Here is a 27,702-nt window from a genome sequence, read left to right as displayed (position 1 = left end):
ACTTTTTTTTCTAATATTCTTGTAGGAACTTATTAGCACTATGTATGGTACATACTCCATCCGCGTCATTGGCATGGGGTTAAGATTAAGAGATGTTTAGGTCACATTGACTTTCAAGTCGTAATCCATTTTGTTTAAACCAAAATCATCACCATCATCAATGGATAAGATGATGATAATCAATCCACCATATACTCCTACTTTTAACTACAAAAAAAAAAAAAAAAAAAAACCATCAAGGGTGGTATTGAATGGCCTAAGAAAGTTTTCAAATGTTCAGGGTATGTATTAGGGCGTGAGTTCGACTCTCCACATTGGAAAATTTCACATATGCTTGGCTAATATTAGCCATGTTGGATTTTCATTAATGCCTTGGTGGGGTTGAGTCAGGTTATGGCTCAGTCGGACTTGAGGGAGCGCATGCGGCTCCCACCTCTAGGCTTCTTCTGTGCGACTTCCAGCGGCCGGGTAGGTGCTACTATGGTTATGCCTAAGTAAAATAGCCATAATTGGTGTCTCCGACCTAAATTTTTGCTAAAAAAACAAAAACAAAAAAAACAAAAAAACCACCTTATATATATATATATATATATATTTCACTCGATTTGCTTTCTTTCCTGGATCCCATTGTCTTTGGGTGGGGTCGGATTCATATATAAGGCGTTCCCCTCCGAAATTTCCTCGTTGTTTCAAAGATCACACTGCTACTATCTTTTTCCTTTAATACCATAGCTGCTGCTCTAAAGAAGAAGAAGAAGAAGAAGTAGAAATGGGGGGAGGCAACGGTCAGAAGTCCAAGACGGCGCGTGAGAGGAACATGGAGAAGCAAAAAGCTGCCAAAGGTAACAGGAACAAAAAAATTATTAATGTTTTCACAGTTTTGTCAAAGGTACTGATCCTAGTTAGTTTTAGTCTGGTCCGAATTAACTAAAACCCCATGACTAAAATTTCTTTTTCATTGTAATTTGATTTAATAATTGGTCCGATCTCTGCACAGGAAGTCAGCTTGAATCGAACAAGAAGGCCATGACGATCCAGGTAAATTCTATAGGCTTATTATGCATTCCAAGTAGATGCTAAAAATTGGGATTTGCCTATATTCTGGTTTAGAATCTTCTTAGAGGACTTCATTTCTCGTTGTGATTTTTGTTATGTTTATGATAATATGATATATTAACCATGGTCCCGAAAATCTAAGCTGATAAGAAATTTATAATTTTTATTATATCACTCCCCTGAGAAGTGATTCATGCACCATAGAAAGGTGTTCTTGGTGAGGTGCATGTGGAATAAGGGCATAAACTGGATCTCTTGCCCCTTTATCCTGCTTGCTGATGCTTTTTAGGACTGATTTTTGCTTTTTAGCCAAAAAAATAAAAAAAAAGCATTAACAAACTGCTCAACACATAAAACACTAAAAATTATAAACTAGTGTTGAGTGGTGTTGGGTCACTACCGCAAAAGCTAGGTCAAGAGGTGAAGCTTTCTCTCACACTTATAAACCGACCACTAGTCCCATCTACAACTGATGTGGAATAATCCCAACAATTTTCTCTCACATATCGAACCATAGATTGGAGCAGAGACAATCCGTTTCTCCGGTAAACTATTGGGCCAAAACTTATTGGTTGAACTTGGGCTCTGATACTAATGTTGGGTGGTCTTGAGCCCCTCTCAACCCTAAAAATTAGGTCAAGAGATGAAGCTTTCACTCATACTTATAAATTGACCACCAGCCCCTTTCACAACGGATGTGAGATAACTCCATACAAAATCAAAAAGAAAAAAACAAAGTATTACCAAACTAGCCTGTTTCTCCAAATTGGACCTTTTACCCAAAAAGAAAAAAGAATTGGATATACCCTTTCCATCTACTAGTTCTGGTTTTGTTCTTGTTCTTAGTATTCTGGCATTAATTCCAATTAGTTTGGGTTTATTGACACAAAAACATAAATTTGACTTTTGCTTCATAACAAAAACTTTAGGGTTGTGCTCAGAGTCCTTATCATTCGATTACATTGGTGATTAACTGATTATAAGTAGAAATCTGAATTTTCTATACTCTGTTCAACAAATCAGCGGATACCCTATGTCTTTAACAACATGACGATTTTGATACAACGGTAACGAATCCATTGATCATTGATGTAGCATTTTTGACCCTGAAGCTTTTAAAGGTGACTAAATCTAGAGAGAACCCATTTTACACTCTTTCAAGTTCAGTTTCTGTTTCTGATCCATGGCTGGTTTTGATTGCAGTGCAAGGTGTGCATGCAGACTTTCATATGCACCACAACAGAGGTGAAGTGTAGGGAACATGCAGAAGCAAAACACCCCAAATCTGATGTTTCTGCATGTTTTCCTCATCTTAAGAAATGAAATAATACCGAGGAGAAAGTACTTGTAGACATGGGTACAAAGCTTCATCTCTAATATCTTATTGTTATTAGGTTTAAAGATTATGCAAAAGAATCACTCCAGAGTCCAGAGGAGTAGCCACAAAGTCGGTAGGATCGTCTTCCACGAGCTTTAAACTAAAATCCCAATAACATGAAGCTTTGCATATGTTTATGGAAATCAAAAAAATTAGTGGAATTCCTTGTATTGTTGTTTTTTTAACCTTTACATTACTTCTATTTGTGGTCCTTGCATTGAAACACCCAATTGGTTCTGTTTTATATTCCGGGCAGCAACTGCCAGCTTGAACACTACCTCATTGAAACTTATAAGGCATAGCACAACCAAGCCTCTCTCTTTTCGGTAGGGTAATGAGGCAGTTGCGGTAAGCAGTTAACGACCAAAACTGTTGACTGTAACCACCTAAGCAGTTAGTAAAATTTGCTAATCGCCTCGACTAACTGCCTATACAGTTAATAACTCTAATAACCATTTTTTAAAAGAATAAATTATAAAAATAAAAAAATAATTAAAACAAAATAAAACAAAATGACGTCGTTTCATGTATTGCTTTATATATATATAAATGGTTAGTGGTTTTTCTAAACCTAAATCCGCTAACTGTAATTGCATAAGCAGTTAGTGGACTTACCGCCCACTTTTTTACCCCTACTTTTTATTTTTAGTATCTATATATCGAGTAAAGATATAAGGAAAACTGGAGTCCTCCTAAATATAATGTGGTATTTAAAATTACTAATAGATTAAAATTACATAATGATCATATTAAATTCAATAGTAATTTTAAAAGGCACGTCATATTTGAGAAGTTTAAGAAAACTAGTCCTCCTTATATCATTACTTATATATATCAAACACTCAAAAAGCAAACCAACTTTCCATCAAACAGTTAACCATAAAAATGAATGGTTAGCACCATATTAAATTCAATAATAATTTTAAAAGGCACGTCATATTTGAGAAGATTTAAAAAAGCTAGTCAACCTTATATCATTACTCATATATATCAAACACTCAAAAAGCAAACCAACTTTCCATCAAACAGCTAACCATAAAATGAATGGTTAGCATTAATTTCTAAAAGTAATTTATTTTCCGTAATTTCTAGAAGAAAAATTCATAAGCTTCCTACTCCGAAAAATAATTTATTTTCCGTTATATATTAAAAAAGATGGTCAAAATAAAAAAATATCTATTTGACGGACATCTTCCTATACTTGAGATTCATTGCAACAACAGTAGTGGATGGGTATTCAAACACTACGGTTGTGGGTCCACATCCTATTAATTAGGATCCAGGTCTTGAGATAAGGCCCAGGCTCGAAGCAAGCTACATGTATATAGACATCTGCCCAAGTTAGGCACATTATCTAAGTTGAATTCCACTAATTCTAGATTATTTATAAGACTTTTGTAGCCATAGTTGCCATCACACCCTAGAACAAATCCTTAACTTCTCAGGACCAACCTGATTCCTTGAGTGGATTGCACCTAGAATCCCCCCGTATTAAAATTGATTGAAGAGGAATTTTCTTTTTTATAGAGAAAAGAAAAAGATATTCTCTTTTTACTTAAATACACGTCTTTTAGCTTTTTTTTTTTTTTTTTTAATAGCAAAAAAGATAGGGATGAGCACTATGCCTCCTTTATGTGGGCGTACTTTCCACCTATCCGTTGGAAACCAATAACAAATAATGCCTAAAACATGAGAACTCAATAGATTTTTATTGTAAGAGTTAAATTTATATCTTAATATTTATCTAATAACACGAAAATTATCTTGAAATTTATGAACCAACCACCGATCTTAATGATTGCTCCATTATACAATAGAGTGGGCCTAAAAAATGAGAACTCAATAGATTTTTATTGTAAGAGTTAAATTTATATCTTAATATTTATCTAATAACACGAAAATTATCTCGAAATTTATGAACCAACCACCGGTCTTAATGATTGCTCCATTATACAATAGAGTGGTGCTTTATGAATTCAGCATGCATACTGTAATTTAAGCAACGGTCAAGATTAAATCTCTCAAAAAAAATTTTTATCTTCTCTCTTTTATTAAAAGCTTTTCAAAGTAAGTCAACTTTGAAATTCAATCTTAACCCTTAGCACACTTATAATTTATAAATTTCAACCATTAGGTTTTATTTTTTTCGGATGAATTTCAAAAAGAAAAATATTATAGTGCAATAAAAAAAAAATTTTTAACTTAAAAAAGTTCTAAATGGCAAAATGCTACATGTCCCATCAGTAGGTGAGACAATAGCAATTACAGATATGGCTTATAATTTTTTGCCACCTAGCCAAAAATTCCAGAAATAATGGAGGTTTGAGCATTATACAACAAGTCGTGGCTTGTAGTTGTATTTATCCAAAGTCGAGTAGGAAATCCAACGAGTAGATTACAAAGAAGGCCACATGAGCCCAAGCCCTATCTCCACCTACCTACTATTATCGACTCACCCTGTCTGTTGCCAAAACAGAAAACAAAGCAAAAAAGTACCAAAAAGCGATGCCTTTTGCAGTCACCGCCGTCACAATATCACCTAGACGAGATTCTCATCATGGCTCTGGATTTAACCTGACAACTAAGAACACGTGTCCTGTCGCGGATAACGTTAAAAAAGAGCGTGACGCAAACGCACATGACCGTCCATAGAGACAGGTAACTAATAAGATAGCTTTAAACCGTCGCGGAGTCAGTTCCTAGTTGGAATTGACTACTTGTGCGCTTTTGCCTTCTCTCCTCGCTCGCTTCCTTTTCTGATAGAGATTTGAGCAATTTTTTTTTTTTGTTTTGTTTTTTCCATTCTTATTAATTTGAGCAACAAATAAAAGACAGTATTATAAGAGGCATTTGAATCTGCAGTAATTTAGAATTTTAGACATTAAATGTTTTCAAAGAGTTGGTTGAAAATCACTTTCCATGAAAAAAAAAAAGGTTGGATTTGACTTATATGTTGCCATTAAAATATGAGTATTTATGTTATAGTTTAATCAACGATTAAGATTGAATTTTTCAAAATCTCTTTTCATTTTATCTCTCTCATTAAAAGATTTTAAAAATAAGTCAATTTTAAAATTTAATCTTGACCGTTGATTAAACTACAATAAACATGCTGTTATTGGTTTGATTTTTGCTTTCCTTTTTTTTGTGCGAATATGTCAAAAAAAGGAAAAAAACAATAGTAATATTATAATTCTTCTTCGAATTTTCGTAGAGCCATTTAAAATATGATGTGATTTTTAAAATCATCGATCAAAAGTTAATAAATTAAATATTAAATTCAATGGTGATTTTAAAAATTAAATCACATTTTAAATGACTCTAAAAAGACTTATAGCATTTCTAAAGAAAAGTAAATAATAAAGTTTAATAAGACAGGTGAAGAGATAAATCTCTTAAAAATCGGTTATATTTATTGTTGGAATTGCTAAAATAAATAATAATCCTATATATAATTTCTCATCCCTTCATCTTGAAGCGTAATTTTCAACAGAAAAATTAATTTCTATCCACCAAATGGCAAATACAAGGAAGACTTGAGACAAATTTGAAGAACAGGCAAAAGCCTACAAGCGTACGTACACCTACAACTACAATCCGCCCGGAGACTTGAACAGAGTAAAAGTTGACGAGAATACAGAGGGACCCACAACAGTCACATAGCCCAAAGCATAAACAAAAGCCGAATATTCTTTGCTCCTCCTCTGCAAGTATCCCTTCCTCTCTCTCTCTCTCGCTCTCTCTCCTCCGCCTTTTCCTTTCCTTGTTTGATGATCATCATCGTCGCCGTGTTTTTCTCGTTCTTCACAACCATCTTCTAAGCTTTGTCTTGCTCTCTCTGTTTCTACTAGGACTGCTAGGTTTTGGACTTGAAAGAACAATGGAGCTTGTGCAGGAGTTCTTTGTCACAGCCTCTCTTGCTCTCTTCCTCTCTTTTCTTGTTGCTAAGCTCGTTTCCATGGCTATGGCCACCGACGCTGGCCGTCCGAATGCTTCTGAAGGGATGATCGTCATGGAGGACCTACAATTCGGGGAAAGATTGACGGTTCAGGGTCTCGAAAGCGAGACGAAGGTCCAAGAACTCGTCGAAGAAGAAGCTCCGGGAAAGGTCAACGAATTTCGAGGCGAACCCGTTCTTCAAGACGGGGAGATCGTTGGTTTGCCCGAGAAGTCACCGGGGGAAAACGTAGAGGATTCTGTAGCAGTTAAAGAGAGGTCAGAGAACAGAGTCGGCGTAGAATCGGCGGCAGATAACGAAGTTGTTGCGCTAGAGGATCCTGTTATTCCTGTAGCCGTAAAAGAGAGCTTGGAGAATAGATTGGGCGTGGAATTGGCGACAGAGAACGAAGTTGTTGGGCAATCTGAGGAGATTATTGGGGCTGTGGTGAGTGAAGTAGAGGAAAGAAATGAAGAAAAGGAGGTCGGTCTGGATAGCGACGAGGATGATTGGGAGGGGATTGAGAGGAGTGAATTGGAGAAGGATTTCGCGGCGGCTGCCAATTTTGTTCTTGAGTCGCCAGGGGATGCGGAGGGTCGCTTGGCAATGGCTGGTGTTGGGAGTGATGTGCAGATGGACTTGTATGGGCTTCACAAGATCGCCACCGAAGGGCCTTGCCACGAGCCTCAGCCTATGGCTCTCAAGCTCTCCGCCCGTGCTAAATGGTTCTAAACTTTCCTCTGCTTTCTTTTCTTTGTTGCTTTCTAAATTGGATTTGCTTTGCTTAGATGTTGATTGGTCTCTATGCTTGTTGAGTTGACTTAACCTATAGAAAATGCTTGACTGAGGTCGATAATGAGTTGAATTCTCTGAAAACAATAGAAATTGATTAGGCAAATAAACAAAAAAATGAAGGAAATTAATTAATTTGGTTAGGCAGCCTATAGAGCAATTGCATTGGGGAGATGAAATAAGTGAATCAACCATTGGAGACTTTCTCAATTAGTTTAAGTAAATGAATAGAATAATAAAATAAGAAGCGAGATACAGAAGGAAACACCATAATCTGCAATTAGCGTGATAAACTGAAAATGATGAACGCGAGAAGATAATATGGCTTTTATGTATAACTAGTTCACAAGGCTGTGAAGCTGAAGTGAAAAAGGAGAAAAAATGGTTCTCTAGTTCATAATGGGCTTTATGTATTCAATTGGTGAATTCGAGAAGATATCATGGCCTTCCACCATTTTAAGGATCGGTTATATGCGTTCCTTTCCAATAATTCTTACCTAGTCGTGTTTTGGCTCAGTCCTACACATCTTTTCCTCTCTTTGAACATCTCACCAATTAGTTTTCCAAGCAAATTGTACAAGGTCAGTTACATTTCCTTCAGTTCTCAAACATAGGCTGACACAATGGCACTTGTAAAATCTTTTACTAGAAAACTTTTGCAAACTTAGCAAAAATCTGAATGTAGAAAACACTCAAGGGACTACCCTAACCAAATTACACGGTATAGTTTGATTGCTAGTTACGATAACAGGGTTGAAAGCTGCTATGTGTGAGTGATCGAGGGCACTGGTTACGTTGTGCAAGGAATGCTTGGCAAAGGCTGGGGCAAATGAGTCCGGAGGTGGCAATGGATCAGTATATCAAGCTTCTCTCAGAAAGAGTTCCTGGGTGGATGGAAGACAAACTTGCTGTAAGTCTTTTGCTGTTGATCACTGTGTCTTTCTGGATTCTTCAATGATGCTCGCATCAAGAATGTTTGGCTCAAGTTAGTTGGATATATATCTTTTTATAGGGAGACGTGAAACCTGAATCCCTAGAAACCGGAATATCCAGTACTGATGCTCCAGACTTAACCACATTTTCCCATCAACCTAGTTATATTGATGAAAGGTAGTCTACTAGAATTGATGCCTCCATCTGTTTAAAATGTCTCATATTTATTTATTGTATTTAAGTGGTCTTGCACATTCTTCTCCCCCCTGCAGGAAACCAGATAAAAAGACTGTAGCCGAGGAAGGTGATGAGACGGGGGCCTCAAACTTTGAGGACAGGGTATGATTGCATACATGTTCATATTTCATTAGTATGTTAATACATTCTGAAAAATTGCAATAATAATTATAACAAAGCCTTTAAGAGTATGAATATGAAATTTTGTTCTAGTCAAAGTTTGGATTAAATTTTTTCATGATTTATTCAACTTGTGGTCATGCTCCCCGGTGTCTTCAGCTATCTTATACATGAATAGTAAAGGCATTTGAGATTTTTTTTTAACTCTGTCCCTCTAGCTTGAGACATTTCAGGTTCCACCTCCCTCCCTTCTCCTGCCTTCCATGTCTCTCTTTGTATGCTTTAGAACTTAGCCTGATAGAAGGCAAAATAACTAATCCTAGCATGTAGTGAAGCTTTTAAATTGACAATTGCGAGGATAAGTAATATCATCGTTTATTGGCTTTCTATGTTGAAAAATAGAGGCCATCTTTGTTTTTTATTTTAATCTTAACTTGGCATTTTCTAGATAATGAACAATTATATCAAAAGCAACACAACTTTATGTTTCTTGTGCTTCTTTAGAAACTTGGTCCCCATGTACATTTTTGGCTTGTAAACAAATGAGCTAAATGAAGGACAACCTACCATTTTAATTAATTACTGCATCAATGATTAAGCAGAATGTTTATTTGGATTAAATTGTTGCAAGTAGATAGGGGTTTGAAGCTTTTCTCATATGCCCCAAGTCTTGCTCAATTGTTTTCTTGACTTGTGTAGTTTTTCTAGCCTTGCAGTTGTCAGTTCATAATTCATCCTCCAGTATCAAATTTGCATTGATTTGTCCCTTGGGCTGGCTCTTAAAGTGTTCCCAGCATATGCCCCTTTCTAAATCACCCAGTTTCTGACCTTTGTGGATGAGCTATGCTGTGCAGTTTTATTTTAATAATCCAAATCATATGACTACATATAACATAGTCTAGTGTGAAACTTTCAGGCCAAGGAATGACAGAGTTGCTCTGTTTATTGATCTCCCCAACCACAGGGGCCATTCTCCTGGATTTGCTTGACTAGAAGCAGGACTGATTCTTATCACCAAGTTCTAAAACACGCTTCCAAGTATGAGAGGTTCTTGTGATGTTTACACTATCATTTATGTGTCCTAAGATCATCATCATGTGTGTTGTTATAAAGACTCGTTATGTATGTATTGTGCATAAGGCTGTGAATGAATATATATATATATATATAATTTACCTGGAGATCCCAAATTCATTACCTGGCTGATTTATTGATTTTACATAGAAGTCAAGATATGATCCATTGGTTTTACATAGAAGTTTTTTCTTGGCTGATTTCCACTGCAATACTTGCCCGCCCGGCCCCCCCCCCCACCCCTTTTTTTTTTTGTTCTTTTCTTCTGATTACTGATTTTCAAAGTTGTTGTCCTCGACTCTGGCATTACTTAATGGACTTTTGAATTACGTAAAGGAATGTCCAAGGGGAGTGTTTCATAAATGTGTCTAAGAAGGTTGAACGAAAAAACATAATTGTTTTTGTCAAACTTGAGTAGTTGAGTTATATATATATATGATGAATAGTTAAGTTTATTCAACATGCAATTAAAAGATCTAATGACCTGCTTGGGTAATCACCTTTGTTGTGCATGAACCAAGGTGGGTTTAGTGTAGTATTAAAAGATCTAATAAAAAAGGTAGCTTAGCGTGTTTATCTTTCTGAGACCTTATCATTCATTCATTACACAAGCGTCTTATTGCAAATAACTTCCACAACCGGTTGGAAAATTAACTGGCAACAAATTATCGAGTCTTTGATTCTGCAAAGAGGCTCTCTCTAATCAGATTTTCCATTGATATATCAAGGCACAGATATTAGGAAATTATGAGCAAGTTACTTGGTTTATTACATGATATAGCTAAAGCTTTGGACGGCGAACTCAAAAACATAATTGAGACAGTTTTCCCTCTTAAATTTTTGAGGTTGAAAACATTATAACCTGGAGAAAAGTCATCCTTATTATCCTCTTAAACAACGCTACTTTCTTCCCGGAGGCTTAACGTAGGATCCCCCACCATGACCTCTACCAAAACCTGCACCCCCACCACCGTATCCTGAGCCGGGGCCTGAGCCAAATCCTCCTCCTCCACCCCCTCCTGAACCCGAGCCAATACCGCCCCCAGACCCAAAGCCACCACTCCCACCTGAACCAGGGCCACCATTGCTCCATCCACTACCAAACCCGCCACCTGATCCAAACCCTCCACCTCGACCCCTACCATTGTCATAGCTTGAGCCCCCACCACCGCCAAACCCTCCGCCACTGCCACCTCCACCCCACCCATAACCACCACCTCCACCATTGCCTTTTCCATCCCCATTCCCATATCCACCACCACCACCACCATGGCCTTTTCCATCCCCATTCCCATAACCGCCACCATATCCTCCGTCATAACCACCAGCTGTGAGGCCTAGATGGCCAGCCTGTTCTCTAGACCTACTGCTATGTAGCCCATTACTCATTTCATGTCTCTTGCCGTCCAAGAACATTTCTTCTCCAGTAGCACCAACCAGTAAGTAGCAAAAGAGTCCCAGAACCAAGAAGCTGAAACTCCATGAAACCCCAATATTTTTTCCCATGGCTCCCCTCACTCGAAATGCAACTTCACTCTCACAAAGAACGATAAAAGATATCAAAAGGGAAGTAAACTGGATTATTATCAGTATTATTGTTGCTATTTCTCTTGGATTGATAACAAAAAATGGAATCAAAGATTAGTGCTCATGCAGCCGAAATAGCTTGAGATGGGATCCTAATTGTAAAGGAATACATTATATATACAAACAGGGCTGCTCTTAAATTATGTAGGAGCTCCATTGCAGCAGATTCAGGAGGGCATGCCCACGTAAAGTGTGAACTGATTCTTGGTGGTAAGAGCGATTTGCATGATTCAATGGGGGGCAAAGGTGCAGCTGATACGTGTTAGGTTTGGATATTAGGTATTCAGCAAAAAAATTAACTCTTTTGAGAATAGGAGCCAAGGTATTCGCAAATTGGATCTATAAATTTCCTTCTATTGGAGGGAATTCACTCATCCAAAACCAATATATATATATATATATATGAAGGCAATGACCAATGACCTAGACCGTCACAATTTATAATTGACTTAATTCAGAGCTTGTTTGGTATTGTATTTAAAAATAAAATTTTTACTGAAAATTTGTTTAGCTGTTTAGTCACTTACGTGTCTTAATTGCTTTTCGATTCTTACTAATGTTTGGTAACAAAACCCAAAAAGTGCTTTTAGTAGCAAAAATAACATGTAATTTTTTTTCTCGATTTTATATAGCAACCTTTTTATATCAAAATGGTTAATGTGATTTTTTTTTTAAAAAATGGTTTAATTTCATACTTTAAGCTTGAAATAATGTCCAATGTTTTGTCTTTTTTTGGGCCATAAAATATTGTCCATAGTAAAAAAGTCACCTTGGGGGCCTTCAAATAACATTCAATAACATTAGTTCCTTCATATATGGTCCGCAATAATTGATGCCTTAATATACTTTCAATATGTAGCATAAATAATAGCAAATTAGATTTTTTATAAGCATGATGTAAAAAACAACCTCATCAATGGGTCATAAGTAGATTAGCAAAACAATCACACTCAATACTCATATAATTTTCATTGGATGTTTCTGATTATTGTATACTTGACTCTTCTAGTGCTTCATCATTTTCTATTATTTCGGTCAATAGCAAATCATCTTCATCATCATATTATGATGGTTGAAACTCAACCCCCATACTTCCTAATGAAGTTACAAAGAGTTCATAAATGCCACCAATTTTCATCAAGACAGAAGGAAGCCATCCAAAATATAAGATAGATTTGCATCATGGTCATTAAGAATAACCAGGTAGTGTATCCTTCATGTAGGAACTTCATTCATTTCTTTGCAGGGCGAAAGTACATGGCCCCAAGCCCCCATGTTTTCTCAAAATTTTTTAAAAAATGCCCTTATAATTTATTTTTAAAAAATTAGAAGTTTAACCCTCCAAACTTTTTAATATTTTAATTTTGTCTCTTCAAACTCTAAATGCTAGTTCTGCCCCTGTTTCTTTGATGCATCTTCTTCAACAGAAAGAAGATCGATGAGTGATGGGCTTCAAATCATCCATAATTAGACAGATAAATCACGTGTCAATATTACAATGACTCAACAAGATTGTAAGCATGAAGCTTATGGTTTCAACTTAAAAATAAAAATAATATTTTAATAAACCTTTTTTTTAATTCCAATTGAGTAAAGCTTACTTTCAGGAGAAAAGTGGTGAAGTGCTGGGCTATGCGCCTACAAAATGGGCCTTTTCAAAAGGTACAAACCAACTTGACACGGAGGAGTTTTCAAAGCTGACTTTACACTTAGCCAAGATTTGTTGTTTTCTCGCCCTTCTTGGTATTAGTCATCCGGCTAGACCACAAAAATGAAAAATTATAATTGCGGCATAATCCCATTAAAAACTAGGTACATAAAATTTGTTTAGCTTTATGAATGGTTATATTCTTTTTCTTTTCTGGGCATAAATGGCAATATTCTACTTTCGAAACTAAATGTAAAGATATAAAGAAAGGTTGTTTTTATAATGCAATTAAGAAATACTTTGAAAAAAAAAAAAAAAAAAGCTTTCACTAAAATCTATAGGAAAAAATGTTTTGAATAGTCCCTACAACGGAGAGAAAATTTACAATGGGGATATGTTAAGGGCTAATCATTGATCTAAAAGTTTTATGACTGGTGGATATTGATTTGATTAAAACATTAATTTTTAGGATCGTAATATTATACTACGCTTTCGAATTCAACATTTAAGATGGTACACTACTCTATTGGCACTAACCCGATGGTTGAACTTTTTCTTTGGCGGCTTCACTCACCTATTAATATTCAATGGTGTGGTGCCTACTATGATACCAATGGTTAATAGCCTAATCATTGATCTAAAAGCTTTAAAACTGTTGGATATTGATTTGATTAAATCCTAACAGTTACATTTGTTTATTGAATAATTCTAGAAACCATATTTTTATCCTAAGACTACCCCATAATACTAATGTGTCAATTCCAACCAACCCTTAATTAATTATTTTTTTGTTTAATAATGACTTATTCAAAGATTAGTTAGGACTACCACATCAACATTATGAGAAAATTATTGGATTAAAATATAGTTTCCAACATCACTTTTGTTTATTTCTACCCATGATCCATAAATTTACTAGAAGTCACTAATTATATATGCTCTCTTTTACTTAGGACATGTTTGAGATTACGTTTGAGGAGCCTAAAAGTACTTTTAACACTTAAAAAGTCCATTTAAAGAAAAAAGTATTCGTTTGATAAAAAAATTAAAAGCGTTTTTAAAGGTCTAAAAAGCCTAAAAATTGTCAAAACGCACTTTTGGTAAAAGCTTAAAAATGAAGCTTTTGCCTAAAAACTATTTTTGACTTAAAAACTCTATTTCTCAAACACAATCTCAAACATGCTCTTATTCTATTGTTAGAACGTGAAAGAGCAAACAATTTTTTTTTTTCAAAGCCATTTTGAATATCCTTAAAAGATTAATTCAACTTGTGTTGGCAATTGGGCCAACATGCTCATACTTGAGCAGCCCACAAATTCATATGCAAAAGCCACGCAACCAATCCATGAGCCCAAAGTCGGTCCAAGGCCCGATTTCGGCATGCCATGCACAATAGCAATAAATAGCACTCTAAGCTAAATAATCATGCTCAACCTCATTTTGTCGATACACTCCTAATTGAGGGCCGGGAAGATTAGGGATGCTTAAACCTAGGCCGTCATGGCAAAGGCCTAAGCGTGACATGAAACAACAATATTATAAAATATAAGTTCAAGCACGATAAAGAAGACTTTAGATCATATTTAGTACTGCATTCAATTTTTTTCTTCTCAAACACTATACTAACTTAACCATCAAAACTATCGTTCCCTGGCATCTATCAATAGACTCTCATGTTTACATCTTTTTCGTTTTATGGATGCGAATTGGCCCGGCATACTTAGCATTAAGAAACTGTTCTAACAACTTAAATTATATAGTGAAATGAAGATTGTGTTAATTGAGTAGTGTTGGATGGTGACAACCAAGAGAAAGCATGCCATAATTCAAGAGGCCCACAAATTAAAGTTGAGATTCCTAGCTAAGATAGATTGAGGGAGGAATCAATAATGATTCTTCAAATAACCAATCAATCCTTATTTTCTCGCCACTTTTCTCTTATCTTCTCCCTTTTCGTTTGTCAACTTGAATAATTGTATTGTATCCACCACGTACTTGAAATTGATAAGATACCAACCGAAAAAGAAACATCAAGAGCGGCATATGCTCCAACGTTCACATTGCTTTCTCTTGGTCATTGTTGCAAATTATTGGTGATCCCAAGAGCCAAAAACACAAGGAAATGGAGCGGTAGTGTCGAGATCAGGAAAATGTTCTTTTACGAAGATCCAAAAGGTCGTCTCGTCGTGGTCTCGTAGACTTAATGGGACTACTTCAAACCAGTATGAAATGGACCCCACAACAGTCCTACCTAAGGGTGAAAATATGGACGGATAGTAATCGCCCACATTTTGCCATTTGTATTTATCCGCTAAACGTTATCCGTAATCTACATACGCGGATGTGAATATGGATAACGGTTTAGGGAGTGCGGATATGGTAATTCCCTTTATATATATATATTCACTACAACCACATCTTTTTGGATTTGAGAAGTTTATAATAATCTTTAGATTATGTTTAGCTTTTTCCACTATCATCTCAAAGTCATATCTCACGCCTCATAACCACAATTTTTTTTTTTTTTAAAATGTTTTTCGGATTTATAATTTATGTTTGTCGAATTTGTAATTTATGTTTTTATTTTTATTATAATTGCTAGATTTTTAATGTTGTTGGATTTCACCGTTGGAAAATTCTTATGATTTGTTCTAATTTAGTTGTCTTATATATTCTTCATTTATTATTATTATTATTTCAAATATTTTTTCCGCCACCAACTATAGATAGATGATTCAAAAAGCTAAATAATCTATGAGATGAATTTTTACGGCAAAATGATTAGCAAGTGTAATATGAATAATAGTATTCAACTATATAGATAATGTCCTTTTTGTATTTTACTAGAAGCAAGAATTATGTACAACTCCAAAAAGGTCATTATGCGGATAACCGATAATAATCACAATAACTGGGCGTGGATAGTAATTAATTATATTAGGATACCAAAAACCATCATCCGCATTTTCACCCTTACTCCTACCCTCAAGGGGTAGCAATTTGTGCTCGCATATCGGATTTAAACCATGTCAACTATAATCCAACTTATTTAATTAAATGGGTCGAACCTCTCAACCTAATTCATAAATTTTGTATTGGGTTTATGTCAAGTTTATAGGTCATATCAAAAATTGACAAGTCATTATATCGTATGTCAAGGTTTAGATATAAGACTATATAAGTCAACCATAATCCGATTCATTTAACTAAACATGTTAGATTCATCAACCCTAACTTTTTAATTTTGTGTTGAATTTATATCAGATTCGAGAGTCATATAAAAAATTGTCAATTTTTTTTGACTTCCCAATATCTAACAATTTATCGTCAATATCAAGTTCATAGAGACGAGAATGCTTATGGCTTAACCAAGTGTCTTAACCTTCAATTAATCGCGCACGAGATTTATGCGAAACATTAACCTATAGTGACGGCTATCCCATACAATTATTAGTGGCGGGGTCCTTTTTCCAGCTACTTTCCAGAAGATAAGATGGCGGCCGCATAGGCGCATACAGCGGAAGAAAGCAGCATTTCGATTTCAGTCATCATCAGACATTACGTTAATCAATTAATATGCATTATCTATGGATTTCAATATTTTTATCATTATCTTTTCATCACACAATACTTTCGATTTTTATATCACATTTAAACATATTTTTAAATTAAAATATATTATAAAAAATCTTTTCATAATTATTATTGATAACTTTATCGATAATGATCCACTTTTCCATCAAGTATGCATTATATTACTCAAAACACGACACATGAGTCTAAGAGATTTTAGGAGCTAAACAGGCTCTTGTTCCATCGAGATAACTTTATATATAATGAACCTCTTCTCCATATGTGTATAAATTATTTAGAGAAAAGTGGAAGTACTCTCTTTAAACTAATACTCTAATACTCAATTTGCAATGTTCATTTCAAACTGTACCTATTTTGTCTTTTTGAAAAAGACAAAAATACCCTTAAACATTTTTAAATAAGGCAAAAACTATTCATGGAAATTAAAAAAGAAAAAAAAAAAGCAATAGGTCGGTGAAAACCCGTAGCTCTTCGCAAGACCCACAGACAGTGGCCATGGGTTTGATGAAATTGTCGTGGGTTTGTCACCATTTGTTTTTCTTTTATTAAGGGCATGTTTGGGTATGTGTTTGAGTGGCTTAAAAGTGCATTTAATACTCAAAAAGTCGTTTGAAGAAAAAAGTCTTTATTTGAGAAAAAAAAAAATGAAAACGCTTTTAAAGGTTCAAAATGCTCAAAAATAGCCAAAACGCACTTTTGGCAAAAGCTTAAAAATAAAACTTTTGCCAAAAAATACTTTTTGACTTAAAAATTTTATTTGTCAAACACAATTTCAAACATGTTTTAAAGATATTTTTGTTATTTGGGTGATATTATAAATTGTTGGTAATTTGATGGAACACAGATAAAACCTTTTAGCTTAAGAAAACATTGCAAATTAAACGTTAGTTTAAGAAGGCGCGTACACTTTTTTCTAGTATTTAACATGGGAAATGATGTAATCCACTCTCTAATCATGCTTTAATTAAAAGAGCTCCATAATAATTAGTTAGTGGAGAAAAGTGTGCTTGAAAGGAGCCAAAAATTTGGCATTATTCATACAGTTAGTGGTCATTCCACTAAACCTCTATGGACAAAGTATTGTTTAGTTTTAAAGTGAAATGGGTTGTTGGATGAAAAAGACGTTGATCACACTTCACCAACAAAAGGAAACAATAACACGTTCCATTAATCACTGAAATTGAAGTGCTAGCAACTTCAGCTTCTTGTGCCTTTCTTTCCCCTTCACACTTCAATTTTCTTGCCTCGTGAGACATGATGACGGGGAAGATTCTCTCCAACCTTTCACTTTCTTTCTTCACTTTACCATTATTTCCCAATTGCCATTTTATTATTTCCCAAGCTAACATCTAGAAAGATGCTTTTAAATTTATAAATAAATGTTGATTCTATCACCTGCAATTCGGGAACCAGCTGGTCCAATAAGGAGACGCCATGTCAGCTAATATCGACATCGATTTTGGTTTTTTGCTTAAAGATTAAATATATTAGCTCAAGTTTGAGATTATATTTGAGGGAAAAAGTGTTAGAATATTGATTAAGCAATTAAAAATTCATTATCTTTTTCATTAACTTAAAATTTTGGAAAGGATAATAATTTATCACAACTCCTAAAGCATATCTACAAAATGAGAGGTACTCTAAAAGCATATCTTTTATTTGCTGTCTCTTAAAGCATACCCAAAAAAATAAATGAGACGCCAATCAAATGACGAAGTTTTGTTTGCTTCATTTTAGATAACTCCATGCTTAAAGGTACGCCCAATGATGTGATTTGTTTAGGATTTTGGATTTGGCTTAGGGTGCGTTTGAGATTGCGATTTCGCAAGAATAATTTACGTTTTTAAAAGATATCACAAAACGTAAGTACTGTAAAAGAAATTATGGCACATCTTTTATAGTTTTTTCAACTGTTTAAATTTAACTTCAAGCTTTTTCATAAATAAATAAATAAAAAGAGAGAAAAAAGTAGAATTAAGTTTGGACCGTTGAAAAAAATTATGATAGAGAATATGAAATAGAGTAATTCTTGAACGAGGATTAAAGTCCTCGTGTTTTCTAAAATGTGAAGTGGCTTTTTAAATCATTAGTAGATTAAAATTTAATGATAATTTTAAAGGTCACATCACATTTAAGATAACACGAAAATGACTATAATCCTTCTAGCATTACTCTATGAATCAAGGATGCTAAAAACCCAAACCCCTCAAGCAACGACTCAAAAGCTTAAGCTATTATCATATGCCGGTATCTGCTTGAAAGTTTTGCTCCACAATTATTGCATTTGAATTGAAAGCATCACGCACCCTAAGGGCATTTGCTAATATGGATACTGACCTGTAAAGTATATGACAGTACTATGCAGGCCTTGTTTGCCATAATTTTTGCCCACTCAATCTGGTCCGTCCATCTGACTGGCTGCGATTCTCTTAGTCTGTGCTGTGTCAAAAAGTATTATCCAGCAAATGTTATAGAATTATTCAAGTCAACACAGAGTGGTCCTTCAAGCATTGAATAATATTTGCTTAATAACACCAACTCTGTCTCCAAAATCTGCTCAGAGACCTTGATAGAATACGAGTCACCGAGCAAAACCCCCTATCATATCATTGTTTCAAGTGACAAGTCTGCTTGAGATTGCGTTAAAAAATTTAAAAAATAGTTTTAAAATATAAAAAGCTACACCAAACAAAAAGTTTGAGTCCATTTGGTAAAAAGCTTAGAAAATACTTTTAACACTCTACTTTTCAACATAATTCCAAAAAGGCTCTTAACCTTTTGACAAAGCAGCTCCATTTGGTAATTTTTTGTCCGCACTTTTTGTTTTTTATTTAAAAAAAAAAAAAAATCTAAAATGTTTTGCCAAACAAACTTATATTAGTAGCTAGCTAATGAACCAAGAGAACCAGGAGAAACCCTCTCTGATGCCCAAGTGGTATTCACTTCTCTATTGCGTTTTCAGAATCAATCCACTACCAAACATTCAACTCACTGAGTAGCCTGAAACCCTGCTCTCTCAATCTCACAAAGACACTGCGAGAAAAATGAAGATTATGGCTTTCAGGCTTCTGCAGATGGTTCTACTTCTAACGTTTTCTTACACACACGCAGCAGTAGATGAGCAAAACCAGAAATCAAAACAGACTTACATAATTCACATGGACAAGAGCAACATGCCGCTAAGTTTCAACGACCACTTTCAGTGGTACGCCGCATCTTTGAATTCAGTGTCGGACTCAGCAAAGATGCTTTACACCTACAACAACATAATCCACGGCTTCTCCACAAGGCTGACGGCCGAGGAAGCCGAGTCACTTGAAAAGCAACCAGGAATTCTGTCTGTCCTGCCTGAAGTGAGATACGAGCTTCATACAACTCGGACACCGGAGTTCCTTGGACTAGAAAAGCCTGAGGTTCTCTTCCCCACGCACGACGAAGTGGGCGAGGTGATTGTCGGAGTATTGGACACCGGTGTATGGCCTGAAATAAAGAGCTTTGACGACACAGGAATGGGGCCGATGCCGAGTGGCTGGAAAGGTGCATGTGAGGAGGGTAAGAACTTCAATTCATCAAGCTGCAACCGCAAACTTATTGGCGCAAGGTATTTCTCAAAAGCTTATGAAGCACAGTTTGGACCAATTGACGAAACAGTGGAATCGAAATCCCCAAGGGATGATGATGGCCATGGAACTCACACCTCAACAACAGCGGCAGGGTCTGCTGCAGAAGGAGCTAACCTCTATGGTTATGCTCACGGGACAGCTCGTGGTATGGCGACACATGCCCGAGTTGCCACATACAAGGTGTGCTGGCTTGGCGGATGTTTCAGCTCAGATATTGCAGCCGCAGTTGAGAAGGCCATTGAAGATGGTGTCCATGTCATATCCATGTCTATTGGGGGAGGAACACCAGATTACGACAAAGACATTGTCTCCATTGGAGCTTTCAAAGCAATGACACTGGGCATCCTTGTATCATGCTCGGCTGGGAATGGTGGACCAAGCTCATATTCTTTGACCAACGTTGCGCCATGGATAACCACTGTGGGTGCTGGAACTTTGGACCGTGATTTTCCCGTTAACATTCCCCTCGGAAACGGGAAACATTACACTGGTGTATCACTCTACAACGGGAAACCGTTGAGTGATCCTCTATTACCGCTTGTTTATGCCAGTAACGCAAGTAACGTGACATATGGTCGTCTGTGCTTGAGCGACACTCTAGTTCCAAAAAAAGTTGCTGGGAAAATTGTGGTATGTGATCGAGGATCAAATTCTAGGGTGGAAAAGGGTAGGGTGGTTAAAAAAGCTGGAGGCGCGGGGATGATACTAGCTAACACAGATTCTTATGGGGAGGAGCTAGTTGCCGATGCACATCTCTTGCCTACAGCAGCCGTAGGACAGAAAACTGGCGATGCCATAAAGAACTATATCCTCTCAGATCCTAATCCCACTGCTATAATTGGTCAAGGAGAAACCAAAATAAACGTCACACCCTCGCCGGTGGTTGCAGCATTCAGTTCTAGAGGTCCAAATCCGCTCACTCTGGGAATACTCAAGCCAGACCTAATAGCACCAGGAGTCAATATCCTAGCTGGATGGACGGGTGCAGCCGGACCAACCGGGCTAGATGGTGATACCAGGCGCGTAAGCTACAATATTGTTTCAGGTACATCCATGTCATGCCCGCATGTAAGCGGGTTAGCTGCATTCCTTAAGGCTGCTCACCCAGAATGGAGCCCTGCAGCCATCAGATCTGCCCTCATGACCACAGCTTACCCTAAATACATAAGTGGCGAAACCATACTGGATGTTGCTACCGGAAAACCAGCTACACCGTTTGACTACGGTGCTGGACACGTGGATCCAGTTGCTGCTCTTGATCCTGGCCTCGTATACAATACCACAGTTGATGACTACCTAGGCTTCCTATGCGCCTTACAGTATACCTCTAGTCAAATTAAGACTGCCACAAACATGCAGTTCACCTGTGATTCAAGCAAAAATTACACCATAGGAGAGTTTAATTATCCATCTTTCGCTGTTCCTCTAGAAACAGCTTCAGGCAGAGGAGGTGGAGTTGGAGAAACAAGCACTGTAAAATACACCAGGACTCTAACTAATGTGGGCACTCCGGAAACATATACCGTTTCTGTGTTATCCCCCGATGTGAAAATCTTGGTTGAACCAAAATCACTGACTTTCAGTGAACTGTATGAGAAGAAAAGCTACACCGTGACATTCACTGCCAGTTCTATGCCATCTGGTTCAGACAGCTTTGCTCATTTGGTATGGTCGGGAGAGAAACACCGGGTCGGGAGTCCGATTGCTTTCACCTGGACATGATAACGGGATCTGAAGTGCCAACATGGCGTATATGTTCTCTCTTTATGTATAATGAATTGGTTTGCCTTGTAGTTTTCCTTTTATCTTATGTCCAGCAACCCAGCAATTGGGGCCAGTTATGGGTTAAAAAACAGGGGAAGAAGAAATCTAGCAAAAAAAAATAGTTGTACAGCAAAGCATGTAAGGGACTGGCTTGTGAATTTAAACTTGGATTTGTGTCGTACTATTTCTAGAACTCTCTGTGTCTTCTCTGTCATGGCTCACAATCGAAGAAAATAAAAAGGGTTTGACTTACAGCTTTTCTTTGATTTTGAGACGAAACAACTGCCTGTAAAGGATTACTACAGGAACTGCTAGATTGAGATTGGTGGTGACTATCTATTTTTAGTACTTGTGTTATCTAACTGCAATAAAAAGATGGATTTTGTGGACTAGTACAGCATAAAGTCGATTTCAGTCAGGTATCATCTTATCTAACACCGATTATTGGACTATCTGTACCTTCACCCGCAATGGAGCCATGGGATCCTTTTATTTCTATGAGTATAATTCTAAGCATGCATATTAAATTTGGGAGGTATTTTAAGCAACTTGTAGTATAATATGATACAATAATGTGGCGTAAAATTACAATTTTCTAATAGTTTCATTCTCAAACTAATATAATGCAAAAATTAGAAGTTTGGACTTAAAAACCTATGCTTATGCAGTTCTTTTCCCAGAGCCAGGAATTTGTATCATTTCAAATCTTTATTCTTACCATGGAATTCAATAGGTGCAGGGGGCCAGTTGCTGCTGCTTTTGCAGTTGTCTACTGTATGCCCGCTAGAGTGCAGAACACGGGTGTTTTAGATCAAATTGATAAAGATACCAAGGGAAGCATGTAGCCTTTCTAGGTTTCTCCTTTTCTTTTTAGGTTAAATTATCTTATTAGTTAATAGATCTCGATCAGCATAACCTTTGGAAGAAATTGACGGTCATCTTAGTGTTTTGACATTCATTACTGTCAATAATTTCCCAGATCCTTTAGGGTAAATTGCCCAATGAAGTTTCTTGTCATCCAAATAAATTTTCTCATAAACTTAGAGATCCCCTGTTTCTTTATAGCTTTGACCAATTGCATGGTTACTAAGAACATATGAACTGAAGTTATCAATCTGTTTCCACTGCATTATCACATCCCTAATACGTTTCTGAATCGATGGTTTCAAGTTTCATAGCCAACACAGGCTCAAACAATGAAAATGTGATGTCATATATATATGTAGATTATTTGTTATAGAATTCTAACCCTTCAAACTCATCAACCAGGGGATAATGCAAGCATCGAATAACATTGACTTCTAACTGGTTAAAAGCGCTTCTCAAAATATCTTAAGTAAAAGCAAGCATCATTCTGAATCCTGTATTGACTGACAAACAGGAAGGTAATATGTATCAAGCTGCCAATATTTGTGTTTCACACCTTCCCAAACTTCTTCTCCTAGGCAATCCTTAACAGGCAATGGTATTAACTGTGTGGAGTAGCCCAAATTCTCGAGTTCCAGAGAAACTAACTGACAGTAGACAACATGGAAGAATGCATTACCTCCACAAAGGCCATTGAAGAATGAGTAAATTCCCCCAGGCTTCAACAACACAGGAAGATGTTGGTGGAACTCTCTCAGGTCCTCATAATACTCTCCATACGTGTCAAAGAAAATACCTGAAAGCCAACATATAAGAGAGTACCATATCAGCAAAATGTGCCATACAGGCTGGCCATATGGAAACCTAGAAGAACATCAAGGACGTGGGGTGTAATAGCTTAGTCGTTAGTTATTATCCTTGTTTATGTTAGTGCTACATGGGTGGTTAGCATTTAGTTGTTATGTTATGTTAGATGGTAGTTATGTGTTATGGGTTAGTATGTATTATGGGTGGTTACTAGATGTATTACGTAAGTAGTGGTTTGTAAGCCTAGTATAAGATAAGAGTCTAGAGGTTGGTTGGGGTATTGAATTTGTAGTCTGACTTGTGTCTTTGTGGTTTGTCTCCAACCTTTAAGTGGAGTTCATTATCTATCAAATATCTACCTATTTCTGTTCAATTTATAGTGGATTCCCATCAGAGATATTTCATAACAATTTGTCAATTTCAGCATAGTGTCAAAGAATATCTGAACACCAACATATGAGAGAGTTATCATATCAGCAAAAGGCAGTACAAGTTGGCCATATGGATACAGTGTATAACAACTCAGTACTTCTTGTTCAGCTCTTTTAAAAATATTTGCAATTTATGCAAAGTCTACACAAGTTAAACTTATTAAAAAGTCACCCAAACAGAAACCATTAATGTTCAAGCTTATGCAACAGCAGAGAAAGTAAATTTGCAGATTACCATTGCAGGTTGAAACCAGAATTAGTTTACTCAATGAAAGACATGAATAACTAACTATCTAGGTTCATGCAAGCTCATTATGCCCCAGTCAGAGGAATCTTAAATACAAAAAGGTATATGAATCAACAGTCGCCTGAGCGTCCTTAGTTCAATTCAATGGCATGCAATTTCATCAAGCTGCACCCAGATAATCTTATATTTATTTTCCTCCCTTCACCAACCCAACCACCAACTCAAACTTGCACTCTCCTCTCTCTCTCTCTCTCTAGCAGTCACCCCACACCTAATCAAAAGCCCTCTCTTCAATCTGATCTCCTCCCATGACCCCTCCAACTTCACAGCTTTAACTTGCTCCTATCCCATCTCCAGCATCATATGCAGCTAGTGAACAGATACAGATTTCCGCAGCAGAAATGCATCTTAGGATGAAGACATTCCTATAAAATATGATTTGGGGATAGATAAACCTTTATCAGGAAAAATGCTAACTGGAACCAGAAAAAATCATTATTGGTATAAGGAAATCGAGAGAAATTAAACAACACAGCCATTTCAGTTGGTCACGGGAGAAAAATGGAAGCTGGCTACGTAGTTATAATCTGGATTTCAGGCTATAAGCAGCACTATGTCCCAGTTTTTCATATGGAATCCAATTGTAAGAGTTATTAAAGTGAACATTCTAGTCAGACTTATATAATGGAATTAAACATATAGTTTAAACACAGAATACGTACATATGCATAAAATAAAATAAAAAAAATCAATATATAGTTGCATAAAACATAAAGATGCAAAGATGTTTGTGTATATTGGCAAAAAGCCAACTGAGATTCTGGAGTTACCATCATAAGATTCAAGTTGAGAGAGAACATCTTGCCAACGGCCAAATATTATCTTCACATTATCCTTCTCGCCCCAACCGGTACGAAGCATACGTTCATAAACTTCCGGGTGAGCCTCAACAATAGTGTGCATAGCAGGTGCATATTGCTGAATGGCAGTATCCACAAGACCCATTCCAAATCCAATGTTCAGAATGTGACCGCCTCCTGAGCAAACAGCTTTGGCATGAGCCTCCATCAATGGTTTCTCCCAAGCCATCATGACAGCCTTGCTATCAGAGTCCATCAGCTTATCCTCGCTAAAAGTAACTCTGTCTTCCAAGTAAACTCCATCAAGATCACCATTTTTATCAGCTGTCCTTGCAATTGTTCCTAATACCAATTCAGCTTGAATCCCTGTTCATATACGTATTTTTTTGTGAGTAAATTTTTTGATTGGCAAGGTAGACACTCACCCAGTGCGCCTTGAACTCAGTACCCTCCACCCCATATTTATTGGGGGAGGAAATATCGTTTAAGATAGAGCTTATTCGCTTTATATACAGAGACCTAATCCATTCTCAGCTAAAACAAAGGATGCCTATTGTCTAAAGAAGCAAACAAATCTATTAGAATACACTCGCGGAAGTGGTAATCAAGGGTACATACAAAATAAATAGAGAATAAATCCTATAATAATCATGATAATTATGCATGCAGTGCCTAAAGTGCTGGCAAAATCAGAATCAGCCATTGCTGACTCTGGGCTCTGTATTGCTTGTTGATAATTAACCGGGAGTCTCAACAACCAATTCTAGTGTACCATTTCTCGAATCATTCAGTAATTAGCAATTGAATTGGGATTTCATATATACATCTATAGCATAAGTACATTGTTGTAAGCCACGCATTGGATTACTTGAGTAAAACAAAAGGCAGAAGATGGTGAAGCAAGCAAATGAGCAAAGGGCGTACCGGCGTTGAGGAGGATATCAAAAGCGTCCTGGTGGCCAGCTTCCATAGCGAAATCTCCGGCGGAGATGCTGGAGGGTGAGAGGGCGTTCCATGGCGCGCCAGCTTCGAGAAGGGCCTTGACCGCGGGGGCGTGGCCGTGCTTGGCCGCGTGCATTAGCGGAGTGACGCCTTGCCCGTCGAAATAGGAAACATCGGCACCGGTCTCTATCAGAGCTCTCAGCTTGTCCGAGTCGCCGCTCCTCGCGGCCTCGCATAGCTGCTCACCTTGGTCCATGTCTGCGCGAATGAGTAACGAGTATGGAACCCTTACTTGAGCCTCCAGCTACAAATCTAAAGGAAATCACGTCAGGACCCCGGTTTTTTTGTCATTTTGATTTTATGACACATTTTCAATTTAAAATTGTGAGAAAAATGCAAAATGAGAGCTCCTATGATCCGGACCTCCTGCAAAACACCATTTTTACAGCACCCAATCAACATGTGCCACATTATCATTCCAATAAAATTGAAAAAAACCAAAATGAGATCAAACACAACAAATAAAAATGAAAAAAATATAAAAAAACCCTAGGCTGCCAGACCTACCAGACCTAGGCGCCGGCCGTGGGTCTGGGTAGACCCATTGGCCTAGGTCTCGCCGTGACCCACGGGTATGGCCGACTGTGACCCGCTTCAAAACCCGCCGTGATCCGTCGAAATTCGCCTCAAAACTTAATTCTAATGCTTTGAAACCTGTTTCTAATGCTTTAAAACCCGTTTCTAATGCTCAAAACTCGTTTTTAATGTTTCAAAACTCACTTTTGGAGTCAAGTCTAAAACCTAGAGGTGGAGGGTTAATCCTTTAGGAATTTTATCACACTAAAGGCCGAAACCGACGCCAGAGAGAGGTCACCCACGGTGAAACCCATGGAGACCCATGGCGCCATACCCACGTGGGTCTGGGCAGTTTCACGAAAGGGGTCTGGCCAGACCCCTTCACCAGTTCTTTCATTTTTTTTTTTCTCTTCCTCAAAGAAAATCTAGTGTATTAGGACCCAGGTTATTTTGGTGCATTTTTGGAGTTTTTACTTAGGTGTCAGTTAAGGACTGAGAGCTGTAAAAGTGATGTTTTAAGGAGGCTCATGACCAAAGTTAAACTCATGCAAAATTAGTATTTCAAACAAACCCTCCCCTTTCCAATTTTTTTTTTTTTTTAAATAGTAATAAAAAAATAAAAAATAAAATAAAACATTTAAAGAGTTTCAAACAAACCCTCCTTTGTGGGATTACCATGTCAACATTTTCTTAGATATTGTTTCCTTGTTTGTGATTGGAAATGTTAAGCATTCTCCTAGTCTTATGTATATATTATTTTTTAAAAATCAAGTGAGATAAATAAGAGTAATTTTCTTTTTTGTTTTTTTAGAAAAATAATATTCACCTACGATCAAGAGGACACCGGAAGAACATTAGGAGAGCACCTATATAGTTGGTAGTTGTCTACCAACCATGTAAAAAATAAAAATAAACAAAAAAATTCGATTCATTTAAATCTCACAAAATTAATTAGGTAAGATGTTGTCTTGAGAAAAATTTAAACTTGAATATTTGCTTATAAACTAGGTAATCATGGTCACTCTCACCCTTTTTCTTAATACTTTTCATTTCTCTCATAAATCATGAAATTAATGTCACTTTCTGTTTTACCTTTCTTAAAGAAATCATGATTAGCTCCATTTTCTTTTTAAATATTTGTTTATTCACTACATTTTTCATATTTATTTTCAAAGTAGCTTAAGGTTTGGCATATATTGTATACTTTTGTTATTAACACTAATTTTGTA

At 36.6% G+C, this 27,702-nt stretch overlaps 4 protein-coding genes and 1 pseudogene across 4 annotated transcripts; 3 read left to right on the top strand and 2 right to left on the bottom strand.

The window, feature by feature from the left end:
- Positions 1-643: 643 nt before the first annotated feature.
- LOC132190170 (uncharacterized protein At2g23090) lies at positions 644-2,671 on the top strand. The gene is made up of 3 exons (XM_059605072.2): positions 644-842; positions 998-1,038; positions 2,260-2,671. The coding sequence occupies exons 1-3, from the start codon at positions 770-772 to the stop codon at positions 2,377-2,379; spliced, it is 234 nt and encodes a 77-aa protein (XP_059461055.1). The 5' UTR covers positions 644-769; the 3' UTR covers positions 2,380-2,671.
- Positions 2,672-6,131: 3,460 nt separating this feature from the next.
- On the top strand, positions 6,132-9,650 carry LOC132189410 (acyl-CoA-binding domain-containing protein 3). Its single transcript, XM_059604152.2, has 5 exons — positions 6,132-7,096; positions 7,968-8,073; positions 8,176-8,273; positions 8,369-8,435; positions 9,370-9,650. Exons 1-5 carry the CDS (start codon positions 6,315-6,317, stop codon positions 9,379-9,381), a joined length of 1,065 nt encoding a protein of 354 aa, XP_059460135.2. The 5' UTR covers positions 6,132-6,314; the 3' UTR covers positions 9,382-9,650.
- A 777-nt stretch (positions 9,651-10,427) lies between these two features.
- Positions 10,428-11,033, bottom strand: LOC132191021 (uncharacterized). Its single transcript, XM_088510813.1, has 2 exons — positions 10,595-11,033; positions 10,428-10,546 (listed from the first exon to the last, which is right to left on the bottom strand). The coding sequence occupies exons 1-2, from the start codon at positions 11,031-11,033 to the stop codon at positions 10,428-10,430; spliced, it is 558 nt and encodes a 185-aa protein (XP_088366939.1).
- An 8,217-nt stretch (positions 11,034-19,250) lies between these two features.
- On the top strand, positions 19,251-21,994 carry LOC132189112 (subtilisin-like protease SBT1.7 pseudogene; annotated as a pseudogene).
- A 1,022-nt stretch (positions 21,995-23,016) lies between these two features.
- LOC132189113 (ankyrin repeat family protein) lies at positions 23,017-26,220 on the bottom strand. Its single transcript, XM_059603645.2, has 3 exons — positions 25,880-26,220; positions 24,926-25,321; positions 23,017-23,406 (listed from the first exon to the last, which is right to left on the bottom strand). The coding sequence occupies exons 1-3, from the start codon at positions 26,151-26,153 to the stop codon at positions 23,093-23,095; spliced, it is 984 nt and encodes a 327-aa protein (XP_059459628.2). The 5' UTR covers positions 26,154-26,220; the 3' UTR covers positions 23,017-23,092.
- Positions 26,221-27,702: the final 1,482 nt, after the last annotated feature.

This window comes from Corylus avellana, chromosome 9 (genome assembly GCF_965113065.1).
Source record: "Corylus avellana chromosome 9, dhCorAvel1.hap1.2, whole genome shotgun sequence".
Lineage (NCBI taxonomy): Eukaryota > Viridiplantae > Streptophyta > Magnoliopsida > Fagales > Betulaceae > Corylus > Corylus avellana.
Note: the sequence above shows the minus strand (reverse complement) of the source record. Positions and strands in the feature narration are given on the sequence as shown.

Bases quoted from the DNA above. Each gene is read 5' to 3' on its own strand.
- LOC132189410 (XM_059604152.2), top strand. From the start codon at position 6,315: ATGGAGCTTGTGCAGGAGTTCTTTGTCACAGCCTCTCTTGCTCTCTTC. The intron at 7,097-7,967 runs GTTCTAAACTTT...ACGTTGTGCAAG, and splicing joins CTCTCCGCCCGTGCTAAATG to GAATGCTTGGCAAAGGCTGG. The intron at 8,074-8,175 runs GTAAGTCTTTTG...ATCTTTTTATAG, and splicing joins GGATGGAAGACAAACTTGCT to GGAGACGTGAAACCTGAATC.
- LOC132189113 (XM_059603645.2), bottom strand. From the start codon at position 26,153: ATGGACCAAGGTGAGCAGCTATGCGAGGCCGCGAGGAGCGGCGACTCG. The intron at 25,322-25,879 runs GTACGCCCTTTG...GTATATGAACAG, and splicing joins TGATATCCTCCTCAACGCCG to GGATTCAAGCTGAATTGGTA. The intron at 23,407-24,925 runs GTAACTCCAGAA...GTTGGCTTTCAG, and splicing joins TCAACTTGAATCTTATGATG to GTATTTTCTTTGACACGTAT.
- LOC132191021 (XM_088510813.1), bottom strand. From the start codon at position 11,033: ATGGGAAAAAATATTGGGGTTTCATGGAGTTTCAGCTTCTTGGTTCTG. The intron at 10,547-10,594 runs GTGGGAGTGGTG...GCTCGGGTTCAG, and splicing joins CAATGGTGGCCCTGGTTCAG to GAGGGGGTGGAGGAGGAGGA.
- LOC132190170 (XM_059605072.2), top strand. From the start codon at position 770: ATGGGGGGAGGCAACGGTCAGAAGTCCAAGACGGCGCGTGAGAGGAAC. The intron at 843-997 runs GTAACAGGAACA...ATCTCTGCACAG, and splicing joins GAAGCAAAAAGCTGCCAAAG to GAAGTCAGCTTGAATCGAAC. The intron at 1,039-2,259 runs GTAAATTCTATA...TTTTGATTGCAG, and splicing joins AGAAGGCCATGACGATCCAG to TGCAAGGTGTGCATGCAGAC.